General features: G+C 45.5%; 1 protein-coding gene across 1 annotated transcript in view; it reads right to left on the reverse strand.

The window, feature by feature from the left end:
- The window catches only part of ST3GAL3 (ST3 beta-galactoside alpha-2,3-sialyltransferase 3), a 293993-nt gene that overhangs the window by 32469 nt on the left and 241419 nt on the right, over positions 1-20105 (reverse strand). The window contains exon 10 of the mRNA XM_067567759.1: positions 15094-15240. Coding sequence (XP_067423860.1) covers positions 15094-15240 — 147 coding nt within the window. The remainder of the gene's footprint in view (positions 1-15093; positions 15241-20105) is intronic.

Raw genomic sequence — 20105 nt, forward strand, 5'->3', positions numbered from 1 at the left:
GAGGCAGTCTGTCCCAGTAAGTCTGGATCACAACTGGCACCATGAAACCCAACTCAGAGGAATCCAGAAGATATCACTGGGTTCTGTGAAACTGGGGGAGTCGAGGCAAACTACCGGCTCCCAAGGGAAGCTCATTTCTAGGGCACAAAACCTGTCCTTACAGGACACCGATTACGACATGTTTGCATGTAGAAACCCATAACTATAGTACTTAGTACTTCCAGGCTGTATATAGGGCTTCACAGAAATCCACTGCCCACCCTCCCGGCACCCTGGGCAAGGCCATATCGCTGGAGTCATTTTAGGGGGGGAGATGGTACAGAGCAGTCACTCAGCTGCAGGGCATGCTCCCCGACTCCACACACGATCCACTAGGCAGAGGTTCTCCAACCTTTCACTGTGGATCCCACTGCAATAGAGAGAATCACGGGACCTCCTCTCCTCACATTTGCAATTGCAAAACTTCTGTGGCACCCACAGCAACTGCAGCCCTGGAACCGCACGGGACTGAGATTTTTAAACTGTCTTTATTGCCGAGAAAGGTCCGTCACACTCTCTACTTTTACCTGCAAATTCATCTCTCCTCCCCGTTGTTCTGGTCCCCTCTTGCACTGCATGTTTCCTTCAAGCCTAGGCCTCCATCCCCTCCATATCTGCCCTGCCACTTGCTCCTTTTCCTCCCCTCTTCTCCAGCTGCCTGGTTCCCTTCTCCCTGAACTTTCCTGGCCCACTGTGGGCTCCTGCCCCTGAAAGTGGCATCTCTTGTTTCTACTGTCTCCTCCTCCTGCTGTCACTGGGATCCCAACCAGCGGTTTCCCCTTGCCTCCAACTGCCTTACAATGCACAGACAGCACAGCACAGGAAATGGTTCGCTCTTTTCTTAGGAGTCTGGACTAACCGTGCTTCTCACCCCTTGGCGACCCCCAGACAGATTGCAGCAAATGGACTGTAGCAGCCTTATGAAAATCTGCTCGCTCCTAAAGAGGGGCCATTGTTCACGGTGGGTGTCCAGCCTTGTACGGCCCCTCCCAGTGAGGCTGTGTCTCCATCTAACCCCACACTGCTTCAAAGGAACACCAGTGCCACACGTGCGACAGAACACACCTCGGCATTGTACTTGCTCTTCTCCTCCGGGCCCATCTGGCCCCAATTACATTAGCAAAGCAGAGGATGTTACTCCAGTCCCCCTTTATTAAATCCTGGGGAAAAGCTTTGAGCTCAGCCTTGAACCACGTTACTTACCCTCCGCAGCCTCCCTGCCAAGAACTGGCATTACACAGCTTGCTGCCATATGCCGTGTGCTGCAGGAGCCCTGCCGCTATTTCAGCACTGAAAACAAAGGGGAGTGGGATCTTTATGGGGTGTCATGTTGGCATTGATTACTAAGGAGTCTATCAACCTGGAGCCTTTTTCTGAGTGAGGCCTGCCTTGCAGAGCGCAGCAATGCAGACCCGCCAGCCGGCCCCAAACAGACACGACCTGCGGTGTGACATGGCTTTACCTTACAGAGCGCAGCAATACAGCCCCACCAGCCGGCCCCGAGCAGACACCATCTGCAGTGTGACGTGGCTTTACCTTACAGAGCGCAGCAATGCAGCCCCGCCAGCCGGCCCTGCGGTGTGATATGGCTTTACTGCTGGCACCCTGGGGAGTTCCTTTTCCTTCCCGCACGTCCCTGTGACACAGCCCGCATGCCCTCATGGTGCTGACGGGACAGGTGTTTCTAAAGCACAGTTCTGGACTGAAGAGGTGGCCATGCCTGTTCCCTGCAGTGCAGTTGTAGGGCTCTATTTCCCAGCAGCCGCACTGGTGAAACAATCTGGATATGCTCATTGAGATCCCTGCACTATAGGAGCCACATTCCCGCCCAGGAACGCTCCCTGAGAATGAGTCGATACCTGTAGCTGCAGGGTCCTACTTCCTCCTCCTCCCATTTAAACTCTCCCGTGACAGGGTCTATATTAAACCTGTCTCTCTTGGGTCCTACTCTGACTCCCCTCACCTGCGTAACTGCTCAGCCTCTGGACTGCTACGAAAGTCAACGACGTGCCTTTGGTGTGCGGCTGCACTGGGTCCAAGGTGCAGCTCTGGAAGGTCACTGATGGAATCGCTTGCATGACCGTCAACATCGTATTTGCGCACACACAACCTTCCTCCCTTCCCTTAGGAGAGGCTCTACTGGAACCACCACGTCATGCAGCTGTGGCAGAGATTCGGACCTGCCCCCCCCCCGAGCTCCTGCTCTGTGTTCTCGCCGCCCCATGCAGGCCCTCCGATGGAGCCAACCGTCACTTGCACAATCCGACAGAAGTCACCAGCAAAGGCTGCTTTTCTGAAAGCCTCAGAAACTAATTTCTTCTAAATGGACTCTCATGAAGTGAAACACCAGGTTCCAATTAAGCCCTCTTGGTTTCCCAGTCTCGTGTGTGTGAAACAGCCCATCAAACCCTCAGAAACCGCAATTCTCAGCACTCGCGTTTTCGGGGACTCTGCGTCCCTCTCAGCCTGTGTACTGAGATAACGTGTTTAAAAATAAAAACAAATCCAGAGACGAGAGAGATCCGCTGGTTTCTGTCCCGCCAGGGCAACAGCCCTTCTTGTGTGGCAGGCCGGTCAGACAGACACACTCCTCCCTAGGCTAGCCACTAGAACAAACACAAAGAGGGCAGGTAAGCGGATTCCTAGCTGGAGGGAACGGCTGGTGTGGGGAACTCTACTTCCAAGAGCAGCAGTGCAGTGTGTCTAGAACTGCAGAGCAGCACGTGTGCGCGTGTACAGCAGCACGCCACCAGAGACACATGGACCTCCGCACAAGAACAGTCCTAGACTGACTCTGTCTGAGCTCTTTAACGGGGCACACTGGCCACGTCAGAAGTGAGTTTCCTATCCGCCGGCACCCACCTACTGCACTTGGACCAGAAAACAAGCAGCTCATTCTCCATATTTCCAAACAACTCACTCTTCATTCACAGCATGACAAATGGTGCGATCATCAGTCAGACCAAATGCACTAACGTCGCTCTGGGTTGCCTCGGTTAGGAGCAAGCAGGTCGGCTAACCTAGAACCAATCAATGATACTAACTCTCTAGCTAACCAAGTGCCAGGTGCAGGACTTCGTGCTGTAAGAAGAACACAGACAGTGCATTTGAGAGACCCCAGGGAGATTCAGTTCCAGAAGCTGTCTGAGAGATGCTGCACCCAGGCAAGTCTGAGATTTGTAACTGGTTTTATTACTGTCTCTCACTCTCTCTTTGCACTTAGTCGTTAATGAATAAAGGTCGAAGTGTGTCGGCAAAGGGAGAGGAAACATAAAACTACCATCAGAAAGTACAGAGCTAATGGAATCTGCAGGGCCTATTGCGGTCTCCCTCCCAACAGATTTGTGAGTACCAGACTGCTATATTGCTCATGAAAAAGCAGCAAGCCTAGGGAACTAGTCTGTTACAGACATGATATTCCATCCAAAGCCATGCTCTGGTGAGCAGAGAATGTGTGGTGGGGTCTGATGTTCCCAGGCTGTAAGCAGCGTTGTCCCGACTTCTCATACACCACATACGTGCAGTTCTGCAGAGGACTCATCTTTAGAGCCCTCACTTAGCATATGGTGTTCACTTCTGGTCTCCCCGTCTCAGAAAGAACACAGTAGCAAAGAGGAGATCCAGAGAACTGCAATGAGAGTGATCAGGAGCATAGAAAAGCGCATGTACAGAGAGAAGCACTCTTTATCTTACAGAGGGGACATGATAAAGCCAAAGCAGACTAACAACCTGTTGTTCAAATGAGGTAGATCGGGAGCTCCTATTCACCTTGTCTCATAACACAGGGGTGGCTAACTGTGCGCTCCTCATTTCCAGGTGCCGGAGCCGAGATGCTGGGATCTGGTTTGCACAAGTGCCGAGCGCTGCCCAGCTACAGCTGCAGTCAGTGGAAGCTGTGCTTTGAAGACATTCTACAAAGTTAGTACAAGTGCTCTGACAATTCAGGTCCACAGGTGTCTCGAACTGGACACCCAAGATTAGTGGCTATTTTTGCACTTAGCACCTCTGCCGCAGCTCCCCATCTGTAAAGCAGATTACTTCCTGCAGCTGAGATACTTCGAGATGGCCTCTGCTTGTTCCTACTCGGTGCAGCCTGAATGGCAAAATTCCAGCTAGCAGCAGCATCTGGAGCGTTCACACGCCTCCCTCGCTCCTCCCCTCTATGAAGATCTGCTGTTCCAGAGTGAGGATATGAAGGGACCTGGTGCTCCAACCACCTCTGTTTCTTCACCTGTGGCCCAGCCCTTTGGTAAGTAGGACTCCAAGGTGGGTGGAGAGTGTCAGTACGCAGAGTCCATCTAGAAGAACCTCGGTAACAGGTAAGTAACCTTCACTTTTTCTTTGAGCGTCCTCTGCACGTTCCCACTCATGGGCCAGATTAATATGCAGCTCTCGGACCCTGGCCAATGGCACCAGGGAGTCCTCATTGAAGAAGGACAAGCAGGATTTCTTTGACAAATCTCACTTCAGTTCTAGAGTCTAAATCTAAGGCACAGTGTTTAGGAAAGGTGTGACCAGAGCTCCACACTGCTGTCTTATTAGAGAAATGTGCCTAGAAACAGCCATAGAAGCTGTCTTCCATCTAGTAGAAGGTGTTCTAATTCGCGGAGGAAGGGACAACCTCGTTCACTTATAAGTTTCATTAGTGCACAGTCTAACCCACTCTGAGTGTTTGCAAAGAAATGGCTTTTTCCCTTTTTCTTTCTTTCATAAGAAATAAACAATTTTGGGGACTGTGTAAATTGTTTAGTTCTGTCTAAATAAAAAGCTAAAGCCCTCCTAACATCCAGAGTATGTAATTTAGCCTCTCCATCATTAGTATGGGGTTTGGGAAAGAAAACTGATACAATGATAGACTGGTTTCTATGAAAATCTGAGATCGCTGTTGGTAAAAATCTTGTGTGTGTATGAAGAACTACCTTATCTTTATGAAAACCGGCGAATGGCAGATCAGCCATTAATACATGTAAGTTCACTTACACACCTTGCAGTGGTGATGGCTATCAAAAACACTATCTCAATAGACACATGAAATAAATTACAGCTTCCCAAAGGCTCAAAGGGAGGTCTCATCAATTGGCAAGCACTATGTTTAAATCCAAAGATGGCATAGGGTGTCTTATTGGAGGATATAAATTATTTATGCCCCTTAGGAACCTTTTAACTACATCATTTATAAAAACTGATTTGCCCTCCCCGGCACATGGTGTGCCGATATGGCTGAGAGATGAAGCTTTACTGAAGATGATGAAAGATCTGGGGGTTTTTTGAGTTACAACACATACTGCAAAATATAAGTAATTAGTGCTGTGTTTGGATCAATATCTTACATAAGGATAAGATTACATCATGGAGGTCACGAAGACATGGACTCCATGACTTTCAGAGACCTACGTGACATTTTCTACTTCAGGGCAGCAGGGCCAGAGCTGGCAGCCGGCAGGGGCCCTGGAGCTCCGAGCCGCGGATGGTGGCATGCTGGTGGCAGCTCTCAGCCACCGTGGGCGGTGTGAGACCCGAAGCTCTGAGCTGCCGGCCCGGGCACTCCCAGATGCCGTGGGGAATTTTGCCGCTTGACGCCACTGTGGGTGGCTGGGGGGACCATGAGCCGCCAGGGCTGCAGTGGGTGCCAGGGCGGTGGTGAGTGCTCTATCCCCCGTCTCCTCACAGCAAGGCTCGGGCTCTCGTGCCCATCTCCCCACCCCGGCTTCAGTTGTCCTGTTAACCCCTGTTCCATTATTTCTACTAAAGGTCACAGACAGGTCACAGGCTTCCGTGAATTTTTGTTTATTGCCCGTGACCTGTCCATGACTTTTACTAAAAATAAACATGACAAAGTCTTAACCTTCATCATACATAAAAATCCACAATAACAATCTTTGCCATTTGTGACTATTACTTTTGTGTGTGGACTCTTTCCTGGAACACCCTATACATGTTGTACCTCTACAGAACAACTCCCTTTAACAACCCCCGAGTCCTAGTCCCTGTGCTGTTATATGAAGAGATGGAAGATCTGGGTGGTAAACAATCCCAAGTTGTTGCAATAACAAGCCGGTACGAATGGCAGAGGCTCTATTTATCCTCTTTACAAGTGAAGTAAAACTGAGTACCACGGTTGTATGGCCCATGCTGGCGCTATTACAATTATCCTGGCATCTCAGCTTGTTTATCACTCTCTAAACAAGGGGACGTGGGGGAAATGCACACATTGAGCCCTGAGCCCAGGGTACTAGAAAGGCATCAGATATTGAGTCTCTGTCTCTGCCAGATCTTGAACAACATTCCTGTTGCTGCCGGATACAAAAAGATCGTTTATCAGATTCCTCCAGAACTGGAAGAGGTGTGCTACTATTTCATCCTTCAGATACCACTCGTGCATCTGACATGTTGACCGCTCTGATGTTCTGCAGGGGTATTATGTTCTCTTCAAACGTGGACTGCTACTGGATGAGCATGGCACTCTATACACCCGTTCCCAAGGCTCTTTGTGGGGAAGGAGCCTGCTCCTTGCCTGTTAGGATAACAGAATGCTGTCATATTTTCTGTTACCACCTGAACTCTGCTCTGTTTGATTAGGGCAGAAATGACTTTACAGCCAGTCTAATCGCTCCCAGCTCTAATACACTGATATGCAGCTTCTTTCCTTGTGGTGACCAATGAGTTGTGACTAACAACTTGTTGTTTAAATGAGCTCCCCATCCCCGTGGCGATGCATCAGAGGTAAGTACTGCTGATGTGGAGGGGGACTGAAAAGCGTGCCCTTCATCACATTTTGAGCTTTTGTCCACCACATTAGTGATGTTAATACCTGTTGTGGAATTACTAATTTGTGATATATGTTGTGTAAGCCTGGTTTGTAATTTACTGTTACTCAGTGTTGAAAATCCCTTAGCCGAAGATGAGCATATGGTGTCACTGCTGCGGTTGATGCTGGTAAACCCATGAACTGTAGGAGAAAGTGAACTGGTTGCTGTGGATATTGGAGAAGGAGATATACAGATACTTTTAGTTTTCTCTTGTTCTCTTCTGGGAGGAAGGCTCCACAGTTATAGCCATTATATGGCTCCTATAAAGAGAATTCTCTGAGTCGGGTTTAAGAACAACTTTTCCGAATTTATTTTTAATCCCAGAATGGGAAACAGGGAAAATATTTGCTTTACATGTACTATGATGGTCAACAACCCAGATATCTGGTGGGAAAACAACACAACAAGGCATAGATTACCCAACACATTCTTGGAATGCATTGGTGACAACCTTTTATTGCAGAAGATGGACAAAGCAGTTAGGGGAGAGGCTGTTCTAAGTCTGATTCTGACAAACAGGGAGGAATGGGTCAAATATTTGAAGGCAGAAGACAGCTTGAGTAAAAGTGATCACGAAATGAGAGATCGTGATTCTAAGGGATGGTAGGTGGGAAAACATCAGAATAAGACAATGGACTTTAAGAAATCAGACTTTAGCAAGCACAAAGAGTTGGTTGGTGGGATCCTATGGGAAGCAAGTCTAAGGGGAATAAAGAGTTAAAGAGAGTTCACGGCTTTTTAAAGAGACAATATGAAAGGCACAAGAGCAAACTATCCCCATGTTTAAGAAGAGGGAAGTATGGTAAGACACCACCCTGGCTTAGCCAGAAGATCTTTAACACCTGAAATTCAAAAAAGAGTCCTACAAAAAGGGGAAACTAGGTCAAAGTACAAAGGATGAATATTTAAAAAACAACGTAAGTATGTAGGGACAAAATTAGAAAGGCCAAGGCACAAAACAAGATTAAACTAGCTAGAGTATCAAGAAAGCATTTTACAAATACATGAGAAGCAAGAGGAAGACCAAGGACAGGGTAGGCCCATTACTCATGAGGAGGGAAAGACAGTAACAAAACACGTAGCAATGGCCGAAGCGTTAAATACCTTTTTAGTTTCAGTTTTCACCAGAAACGGTTAGCAGTGATCGGATGACTAACATAGTGAACATCAGTGAAAATGGGGTAAGGTCTAAGGCTAAAATAAGAAAAGAGCAAGTTAAGAATTACTTAGACAAGTTAGATGTCTTCAAGTAGGCAGGGCCTGACAAAATACATCCTAGAATATTTAAGGAACTTGCTAAGGAGATCTCTCAGCTATTAGCTATTATCTATGAGAACTTGTGGAGAACGGGAGAGATCCCAGAGGACTGGAAAAGGGAAAATACAGTACCTATCTATAAAAAGGGGAATAAGGACCACCAGGGAATCACAGAGCAGAGAGCTTTACTTCAGTATCCAGAAAGACAATGGAGCAAATAATTTAACAATCAACTTGTAAGCACCTAGAAGATAATAAGGGGATAAGTAACAATCAGCATGGATTTGTCAAGAACATAACATCCTTCTCTGACAGGGAAACAAGCCTTGTGGATGGGGGGAAGCAGAAGATGTTATATATCTTGACTTTAGTAAGCTTTGATACTGTCTACATGACCGTCTCATAAACAAGCTAGGGAAATATAGCCTAGACGAACCTACAAGGTGACTGCCGGGAAAACCGCACCCAGAGAGTAGTTATCAATGGTTCACAGTCAAGCTGGATGGGCATATTGAGTGGGATCCCGTAGAGATCTGTCCTGGGTCTCGTTCTATTCAATATCTTCATAAAAGGTTTGGACGTAAAAGATTTGGACAATACTTAGTCCTGTTTCAGTGCCTGGGACTGGATTAGATTACCTTTTGAGGTCCCTTCCAGTCCTATATTTCTATGAGGTCTTCCTTGGACGATATTTTTATTAACCAGTCGTCCACATATGGATACACAAATATCCCTTGCCTTCTTATGTATGCTACTATTACAGATAAGGTATTTTTAAAATACCTGAGGAACTGTAGACAACTCAAAGGGGAGGAACTTGTACTGAAAATGGTCCTCTCCTCCCACAAAGCAGGTATTTCTGTTGACAAGGGCTTACTGAAATATTAAAATGTGTGTCTTTTAAATCCAGAGCTGCAAACCTATCCAGTAGGGAAAGAGGAGGGATTACTGAAGTTAAAGAAAGCATGTGGAAATGAAACTTTTTTGTGTGTTTAATTCCCTTAAATCCAAAATGGGATGAAGGACCCCATACTTTTTTGATTTCGGAAAATAACACGAGTAAACCATGTTCAAAGTAATTCTTGTTTTGAGATCCAGGAGGAGATGGGAGGCAGACCAGTTGTCAGAAGAGGTTCTTTAATACTTTAGGAGCAAGAGAAAGATGAAACAAGGAAGGAAAATTGATAACTGGTGACATCAAGAAAGCTGAGGCGTTTAATGTCTGTTTTGCTTCAGTCTCCAGTAAACAAGTGAATGGTGGCCAGATACTCAACACAGTTAATATTAACTACAAGGGGGAAGGAACACAAGCCAAAACAGAGAAAGTACAGGTTGAAGAATATTTAGATAAGTTAGATGTATTCAAGTCAGCAGAGCCTGATGAAATTCATCTGAGGGTTCTTAATGAATTAGCTAAAACAATCTTGGGACAGTTAATTATCTTTGCGAACTCTTGGAGGACAGGTGAGGTCCTAGAAGACTGGAGAAAGGCAAAGGTAGTACCTATCTTCAAAAAGGGGAACAAAGAGGACATGGGAATTTATAGACCAATCAGCCTAATTTGAATATCTTGGAAAGATCCTAGAGCAAATGATTAAATAATCAATTTGTTAGCACCTGGAGGACAATAGGTTTACAAGGAACAGCCAGCGTGGAATTGTCAGGAACAACTCATGCTAAACCAACCTAATTTCCTTCTTTGATGGCATTCCTGGCCTCGTGGATAGGGAGGAAGCAGATGATGTGATATATCTTCATTTTACAAAGGCTTTTGATGCAGTCCCACAAGACAATCTAATAAGCAAACTAGGGAAATGTGGTCTAGATGAACCTGCTATAAGGTGGGTGCACAACTGGTTGAAAGACCATATTCAGAGTGGTTATCAATGGTTCGCTGTCAAATGGAGAGGGTTTATCTAGTGTGGTTCCACAGGGGTCAGTCCTGGATCTGGTACTATTCAATATTTTCATTAATGACTTGGATAACAGAGTAGAGCAGTGTTTCTGAACCTGGGGGTTTAGAGGGGTCGCAAGTGCAGAGCTGGTATTGGGGGTGGCAAGAAAGGCAATTGCCTGGAGCCACAGGGGCGCCATGAAACTAAGTTACATGCCTCAGCCCCGTGGGGGTGGGACTCAGGCTTCAGGGGTATAGTCGTTTGGAAAGGTTAAGAACCACTGGAGTAGAGAGTATACTTATAAAATTTGCAGATGACACCAAGCTGGGAGGGGTTGCAAGAACTTTGGAGAACAGGATCAGAATTCACGACGACCTTGACAACATCGAGAACTGGTCTGAATTCAACAAGATGAAATTCAATAAAGACAAATTCAAAGTACTTCATTTAGAAAGGAAAACTCAAGCGCACAACTGCAAAATTGGGAATAACTGGCTAGGTGGTTGTGCTGCTGAAAAGGATCTGGGGAAGGGGGTTTAAAAGCCCCATCCTGAGCACAGGCAGAAGGGAGAGGAGAGTCTTCCCTGCTTACAATCAGACTGATCACACCCCTGCTCTACTGCCAGAACAGCCAATCATGGGACATGAATCCCGGCTGAGACCAATAAAGGAAACAGGCCCAACTATAAAGGAGGGGAAATAGACAGCGAAAGGGTGACAGAAGGGTCTGGGATAGCAGAGGGGCAACAGCCCTATGCCAAGCTGCCTTGAGAAGCCAACAAGGAGGCAAAAGTTTCCTGGAGTTTAAGGGCTGATAGACTAATTTAAGTTACACGTTTATGCAGATGAATTGAAAGGGACCAGCTGGAAAAAAACCTGGGATCCCGAGAGAGACTGCACCAACAGCAGCTGAAGATGGGTTATAGTTGATCACAAATGTTATGTGCCAACAATGTGACACAATTGTGAAAAGGGCTAATATCATTCTGGGGTATATTAACAGGAGTGTCTAATTGTTCTGCTCTACTTGGCACTGATGAGGCCTCTCAGCTGGATTAGTGTGTCCAGTTTTGAACCCCACACTTTAAGATGTGAACGAACTGGAAAAAGTCCAGAGGAGAGCAACAAAAATGATCAAAGGTTTAGAAAACCAGACCTATAAGAAGACGTTACAAAAACTATGTATTCTTAATCTTGCGATAAGAAGGCTATTATTATGACACTTATAAGACTTATTTTTCTGATGATGTTCAGAGGCATGGGCTGAAAATAATAATTCCTCCTCTGATATTGGTAAGGAATTGATGTACAAGTTGGATATTGTCTTATCTAAAATGTACAGCTGTAGACGATCTCTTATTCATATTAGGGAAGCCCTGAGACCTAACTTTAGATGTCACATTTCTCATCTTTTCTAGTGCTTCAACCATCTGTGCACTAAAAAGACCTACCACTTCAAAAGGGAAGTCTTCAATCCTCATCTTTGTCTTATGAAGCAGACCTACTGAGCTGAGCTATGAATGTTTTCTTAAAGTGATGGCACAAGCTATTAAACTAGCTGAAGCATATGAGGAGTCAAATGCTGCTCAGTTCATGTTTGGCAGTTTTGCCCCTTCACGAGTAAAGCATTCACTACTCCTCTCTTATGCTCCTCTCAGGTAGAGTATCAAGGAACAATATCATCTTTCCCCATAGACGGTATTGGTGTATCTCCATGACAATTTCAGAATTTGAAATACGCATGGCTAGAAAACATTTTTCTCCCTACGGCATCTAATAATTTCTTCTCTTTGTCAGAGGTAGTAGAGTGCACTTGAACACCTTTTGACATTTGTAATGCTGCTTCTACAGCTAACGAATTGGGAGACGGGTGGGTGTGAAACATCGCTGGGCCTTCCTGAAGAAACTGCTGCAATTTATCACTCTTTTCCTATCATGGTTGGGAAGATGAAGAATTATTCCAGACTGTTACAACCAGCAAAGGCAATCCTTCCAAGAAGGGAAGTGCAACCATCTGTCTAGTAGCTGCTCCCAATATATCCAAAAAGGGAGTAGATGGTTTCCTCCACTGAAACCGGGGGAATATCTAAATTCTTTGCCATACGGTCCACTAACTCATGAAATGTCATTGTATCTTCTGAAGACGAGGAAGCTGACTTGTCCCCCACATTTTTGTTTGGGGATGTCATTCTTTCAGAGTCGGGATCTAACTCCTGTAACTATATTAATTCCTCTTCTTCTACTAAAAATTCCCTCCTGTCCATAAGAGATGTAGGAGGAACTTATTGGTTCTATCAGATCTGTATAATTCAGATCTGGTAAATGAACACCCGCTCTGCACCTAGCTGGTGAAAACCTATTCCCATATGTAGAGAGTTCTTGATAAGGTTCAGGAGAAAACCACGTGGCCATCGCACCCAAAGTGGCATTTTCAAAAAAACATATTTGGATCTGATTGTACATATCTTTGTGCAGAAAGATCTGAGGCACAGGAGTGCCTTTGTCCATAATACTTCTTGTGTGGATCTGGTCTACAATTCATAGTCTGGTCTGCAAATAATATTCTTTCTTCTATTTGAGATCATTCTCAGTTCAGAAAGAACTGCAGCCAGCAGTACTCTTGACTGAACAAGGGAAACTGGAGAAAAAATCTTCTCTGGGGAAACAGAGGGTGTTTTAAGTGATAAAACTAGAAGAGAAATTCTAAATTCTCCTACACGTTCTCTCCTTTCTGGAGAAACACAAATCTGAGGCTGTTCCATACATCTTCTTCCTGTCCCCCTTCTATAACTGATTCAAACTCTGGCTGAATCGGGGATGGATCTGACGTATGTGCCTCAACTACTGCCTGCTGTGGTGCCGCACTGCAACTAGTCACTGGTTCTGCAGCATTCCCTTGTCTCACCAGTTCCTTAACCTTCACCTTCAGAACTGGCTCATCCAGATCCAAGAGTATCAGATCTGAGAAAGAATGTCTTTCCATGAGGATATATTTCAAGCACTGTCTTCTTAAATATGTTTTGTTTAGGAAAATCTTAATCTCATGGATTGGCTCTTTTCAGAGGCTGACACTGCTGAAGGGCTGTCTTGAAGGTTGGCTGTAAACAAAAAGGCCAACACCTCAGAGAGTTTTCTTTTCTGATCCTTGTCACTGGATTTTTTTTTAGCGTTAGATGTGGAGGAGGAGGATTTATCCTTCTTTCTAGTAGACAGGTCTGGTGCCAATGTTGGTCTGTGGGCTTTCCTGGAATCACCCTTTTCAAGTTCCAGATGATTTTGCCAACAGTGCTTCTTGTAACAGAGCTGCTTGAAGACTATTTTGTCTTTCCTTCTTTGCCCTCAATATGAACGCTGAGCAAACTGAACATTTGGAGGGTGTCTGTCCTTCACTTAACCATGTGAGACCCCTAACGTGTATCTGATGCCAGGAACATTACCGGACAAAATACACTTCTTTTGAAACAGGGTTTGTTCTTCAGTTCCATATCAAGTAACGAACTTACTAACTATATTACTATAACGATAGGATTAACAACTGACAACAGTTTAACTACTTAATCACTGAGATTTAAAACTAGCTAATGAATCACGGCTCCAAGAGGGCGTTAGAGCCCCACACAAAACCATTCAGCTGGTCATGGTTAGAAGGAACTGAGGCTGCTGGAGCGCCATGTCCCGTTTACACTCTCACTTTGGAACCTCCAGTGTGCACAGAGGGGAGGGGCAAGGGAGGCGTGTAAGTGCTCCAAAGGCTGCTGCCAGCTACAACTCTACCATCCAGGCTGCATCAGTCAGAGCATCCCAGGAGTGGGACTAAGCCAAGCACACTCAAGGGAGAAAATTGGGATAATACCCATTCATCTCACAGAAGTGTTATGAAAATAACAATGTGAAAAGCCAGTGAGGAAATCAGTAATTCGGTCTTCAGAGCAAGGTTTGAACAGTGTGCAGTAAATAAGGAATTGGGCCAAACACTGAATAATGAGAAAACAAAATATTGAACAGCTGTTCATTCTGTGAGCCCCGTCCATCCTGTGCAGTGAATGAGGCACAAGTCATGCGGAGACAACAGTATGTGATCCTACAACTAATGACTGTCCTAATGTACATACATAAAGGTCCTAAATTGAGATTGCACAGGCAGCCTTAATACTGGCATTTCCTCAGTTTTGAGTGCTTGACTTTGCAACCTTAATAACGTTCTTTTGATGTAGTTTGTGTGTGTGTGATATATATGTTTTGCACCTTCCTCTGGAACAGCACACATTGACCACTGTACGGACAGGATACTGGACTGGATGGCCTCTTGGTCTGATCTGGCCTGGCAACTGCTATATTGCTGAAGAAAAGGTCAGGTGATAGGAGCTGATTGGAAAAGGGTCCTGGATAGAGTCACACTTGCTCCTGTTAAAGAGGACATGAGCCCGCACATCTTAATCTCTCACATCTTACCGCCGAAGGTTGGGCCCCAATTCAGGATGCAGTTTGGGACTATACGCAAAGCCATCACACCACACAGCAAGGAGTTAACAGTCCCTCTCATATGGCTCTACCTAACTACACCTAAAATACTGCATTCAAATTCTGGGCTTCTCGTTGCCCGAAAGATATTGACCAGCTGAAGGCAGTCAGAAGAAGAGGTATAAATGATCACAGGCCTGGAAGGGTTAATCTAGGAAGAAAAATTAACAGAACATTAAGGTTGCATGGCAACACACACAAGCTGGAAATGCCAAAGCTAAGGTTGCACAGGCAGCCTTAACTCTACCGCCTTGTGTGCATGCAGCATTGTGATAGTCTGGTTAAATGACCACAAATTCTCTCTCAAATTATACAACGTAACATACATGTTTCTTTAAGTCCTTACACACATGGGGGATCTTGGAATGTTTTCATTCTGCTCGTTTACACTATCTGTCTGTTCTAATGCTCCAATCAATCTTTACCGACACTCTTTTAATAGGAAAACTTCTGTTGTCAGCAACCACATACTTCACATTTCCTTTTCAACCAGCAGCAGATGTGTAAACAAGCCAAGTTCTGGTGTCGTCTTCTTCCCTCCCCTCAGATTTTTTGCTCCACCTTCCACCTACCCCTCTGCCCATCAGGCCATTGTTGAAAGGCAATCCAATGAAGCTGAAAGCTGCCTCCTGGATGAAGTACGGATTCAGGATGCGGATTTCATGAGGTTCTCTTGGGACACGGGTTGCCACTGACTTCCAAAATCCATCAGATGCACTCTAGGGAATGGAAAGAACAGAACAAGCACAGTTCGTTAGATAACACAGATGTCATAGCCCTGTCATCCTCAGAAAATCCACCAGGGACAGCTGTTCCCATTCTCCCCTTTCACACATCATTAGTACTGTTCACAGCTGATCAAAAATCATTAGCCAAACATCCAAGAGAATATCTAACTGATGCCGTATGCTGCATACTCCTCCTATGTGTGAATTGTATTTTCCCATGTCCCGCCTTTACGCTATTTACTGTCATCCCATGCTGGGTCACACTTGAAGTAGGCTGTAAGCTTACAAGAGACCTATCTTGTTCTGTAATGTGCCATGCACACGCAGCAGAGAAAAGAGAAGGAGAACATTCATGATCATAACAAGAACAGGGAGAACGTGGCTCATAATAGGACTGATAATGACCTAAGATAGTTTCTCTCCATTTTAATCACATTCTAGAGCCATCCCTTTTTGCATGCACCAAAATCGCTCACGTTAAAGGACAAACTTCTGGACAATAAATAAGCAAGGCTGAGCGTTTTAGAGATTCTCCTAGCTACCGGCTGACACAGCTCCACAATGATCAGGGAGACTCCTCCTCAGCTTCTGTATCAGACTTTTTACCTTTATGAATACATACCCAGACATAATGTAACAGGCGTACAATAAAAGTGCTAAAGCAATAACCAGGTGTGGGGATCTAGGCCATGGTTACATGGGAGTCGTCTGGATTTCCACGTCAGAGGAAAGCAGAATTAAGCATGGGAAAAACTAGAGGGCTTTGAATCTATTAGTAGCCACAATGCTGCCACCAGATTCGATAGCGGAGGTTGCCTCTTTGCCATTGTGACCAAGGAATCTCTTGATGCCAAATGGCAAGAGGCTGCAGAAGGTCACAGGCCTCTCCTGGGTCATGGATTCTAGATTCTTAGATTTTAAGGCCAGAAGGGACAATTGTGAGCAGCTAGTCTGACTTCCTGCGTAGCACAGACCAGAGAGCTGCCCTGAAATGATTCCTAGAGCAGATCTTTTATAAAAACATCCTACCTCGATTTAAAAACCATCAGCGATGGAGAATCCACCATGACCCTTGGCAAATTGCTCCAATGGTTAATTACTTTCACTGTTAAACATTTATGCCTTACTTCCAGTCTGAATTTGTCTAGCTTTTAACTTCCAGCCAGTGGATCATGTTAGAACTTTCTCTGCTAGTCTAAAGATCCCATTATTCAATATTTGCTCCCCAGGTAGGTACTTATAGACTGTAACCAAGTTACTCCTTCTCCTTCTCTTTGTTAAGCTTAGCAGATTGAGCTCCTTGAGTCTATTTCTATAAGGCATCCTTTAATCATCCTTGCAGCTTTTCTTGAAACCCTCTCCAATTTATCCACATCCTTCCTGAAATGCGGGCACCAGAACTGGACACAGGATTCCACCAATGCCAAATATGGAGGTAAAAGAACCTCTCTGCTCCTACTCGAGATCCCTGTTTATGCAGCCCAGGATCCCATTAGCTCTTTTGGTCACAGGGTCACAGTGGGAGCTCCTGTTCAGCTGATTATCCACCACGACCCCCAAATCGTTTTCAGAGTCCCTGCTTCCCAGGAGAGAGGCCCCCATCCTGTAAACATGGCCGACATTCTTTGTTCCTAGATATATACATTTACATTTACCCATAACAAAATGCACATTGTTTACTTGTGCCCAGCTTACCAAGTGATCTAGATCACTCTGAATGAGTGGCCTGTTCTCTTCAGTATTTACCACTCCCCCATGTATTGTGTTATCTGCAAACTTTATCAGTGATGATTTCACGTTTTCTTTCCAGTCACCGATAAAGATGTTGAACTGCAGAAGGCCAAAAGCCAATCTCTGCGGGACCCCACTGGAATCAGTCCCGCTCAGTAATGATTCCCCATGTCTGGTGTGTCCATTCTAGTTCACCAAAGGGTGTCATGTGAATTCCTGAATAAACGCCTGTGTCACCTGGTTATAGAAATCACTGTGACATGTATGTACACATACTATACAAGGAGAAATGTATACATAAGTTATGTTCTAAAATCGGTAGGTACTGGTCACCAGTGTAGGTGAAAAACAGGTTCTGTCAGACAGTGTTTATTCAGCTATCTGTTAATATGTAAATCGAATATGTCTCTCACAATGGGCTTCATAACACTTGTTTGAACTGCATGCTAATGAAGGATTGTGAGGACTTCAGAGAGCAGAACTAAGGACTGATCTACATTGAAAAGTTGCATTGGCTTAGCTACGGCTTCCAGAAGTGTGAAAAATCCACAGCTCTCAGAGACGTAGTTAAGCCGACCTAACCCCCAGTGTAGACAATGCTATGTCAAAGGAAGAATTCTTCCATCGACCTAGTTTCCGCCTCACAGGGGTGGATTACCTCCAGTGACTATAGACCCTCTCCTGTCACTGCAGTAAGGGTCTACACTGGGCACATTGCACAGTATTAAGAGTAAGTCAGCGATAGCAAAAGTTAAGATTTTGTCATGCTTATTTTTAGTAAAAGTCATGGACAGGTCACGGGCAATAAACAAAAGTTCACGGAAGCCCGTGACCTGTCTGTGACCTTTAGTAAAAATAATGGAACAGGAGTTGACAGGGGACGACTGAAGCCGGAGACAGGGGGGGAAGGGGGGTGTAGAGCACCCACCACCGCCCTGGACCCCACCGCAGCCCTGGCAGCTCATGGTCCCCCAGTCACCCACAGTGGCTTCGAGCTGCAAGGTTCCCCACGGCAACTGGGAGCGCCAGGGCCAGCAGATCAGAGCTTCAGATCTCACGCCGCCCATGGTGGCTGAGAGCTACCACGCAGCATGCCACCACCCGCGGCTCGGAGTTGACAGCTCTGGCCCTGCTGCCCTGAAGTGGAAAAATGTCATGGAGGTCTCTGAAAGTCATGGAGTCCATGACTTCCATGACCTCCGTGACAATCGTATCCTTAGTGATAGCTGGCATGAAGGGAATATTCTCCAGACATGGTATTCCAGATGAAGTCTTTAGCAATAATGGGCTGCAATTTTCCAGTGAATGGTCTTGTGGAAAGGTCGATATGGACAGTAAAGAACCTTATGAAACAGAAGAGAAGTTTAGACATGTCTCAACTGGATTAAGCATCTTTATTTACGGCTTCTTCAAGTTTGGTGTCCATTTCTTAATAGACCACTCAGAAAACAAACCGTATGATAAGGAATCCACAGTTGGGGGGGGGGGGGGGGGAATTCTTCATATAGAGCAGCTCCAACAAATACAGGCCCCCTGTTATCAAGGTACTAAACAAAAACTCTAATGCATTCTCAGCTATTTTAGACCAATCCATCAAACAGTCACCGCTTCTACCAGCAGAAGGTAACTGTAAGGAATGCAGCAGGAACAGTGCATGTGGGCGACCTCACGGTTTCTGCAAGTCCAGTCTTCCGCAGAAGACAGAGCTGCAGGGAACCCAGCAGGACACTGTGGCGAGCTGACGACGACTTCTCTCCCAGCATTAAGCACAGTACGGAAAGCTTTAGAAATACTTGACAGGAGCTTCTGCTTCCTGCTGTACTAGCCCCACCCGGCAGCAGGTGATGTAGGGAATGAGGCATATTACGTACTCCCATCATTCCTTGTGCTATCATCTTTGACCAAAGCACCATAGCTCAGAGGCCTTGGTCCCACTGTTTCCACCTCTCACCGGAACTCTAACGTTTTGTTTTCCTTGTCTCTGAGAATTATCCCTAACACACTTAAATTCCAAGGTAATTTACATAAGAAAGGAAATTCATTAGAACAACCAGGAGACACCCTGATCTCAAACTGTACAAACACAGCTGTGCAGAAGAGCCTGAATCAAATTTCCCTGTGCAAATACACAGAAACACATGAGGAAATTAGGTTGATGTCATTCATGGGTGTGAAAAATCCACACCCCTGAGTGACACAGTTAAACCGACCTAAGCCCCAGTATAGACAGTGCTAAGTTATCAGGGGAATTCTCTTGTCAACCTAGCTACTGCCTCTCATGGAGGTAGAGTACTTACGCAAACTGGAGAAGCCCTCCTGTCACTGTAGGCAGCGTCTGCGCTGTGGCTGCAGCGGACTAGACAAGCCCTTAGATCCCTTTGATTACACCAAAATGCGTCCCCTTGGTCTGTCTGAACTACATAAGACCTTGTATGCAGCTGTTCTTTAGTGATACTCCTTCAGCCTCAAGTATTAGAGCCGTGATTCCTCAGGCACACTTCATCACCTGGTTAAGAGACGGGAGATCATGGGAACCTTCTGTTAAAATAATATTTCTGCTTCCACTTCTGATTTTCTTTATCTTCTGCATGGTTTCATTTGCATAAGATTTCAGCAAGTTATCAGCGATTGGTAAACTAGAACTGATCCTTCTGTCTATTCAGAGCAGAGCTGGAGAAGAGCCATTCGCCAGCAGTGTATTTTGATAAACCAGTAAAGCTTTATGCAAATCACGCACCCTGCCAAAAGTCTTTTTCTTAAGCCCAGCTTCCACATCTGTCAGGGCACCTCCCGTCACTAGATTTATGAGGTGCTCCACTCTGCAGGCAATTACTCTTGCGCACAGTCAGTGTCGGAAAGGCTCAGGCAGTCTGTACTTCGTGCTGCCAGAATGAGAGACATGTATAAGTGATGGCAGAGGTCACTTTGGTCAGAGGCGGCGGACAGGCAGGATTTCATTGTTCTTCAGGTAACTGTATCCTGCCCTTAGGTTCATCATGCTGGCTCTGGGGATAAGAAGAGTTTATAGTGACAAAAGTAACGGAATTGTGGCAGGCGTGACCATGGCCTGGAGCTGATGTTCCATGTACTTGAAATGGTTCTATGGAGCACCTGGTCTCTTTTGA

The sequence above is a fragment of the Emydura macquarii genome, unplaced genomic scaffold, assembly GCF_026122565.2.
Source record: "Emydura macquarii macquarii isolate MOO-44397 ecotype Brisbane River unplaced genomic scaffold, CSIRO-AGI_Emac_v2 contig_2805, whole genome shotgun sequence".
Lineage (NCBI taxonomy): Eukaryota > Metazoa > Chordata > Testudines > Chelidae > Emydura > Emydura macquarii.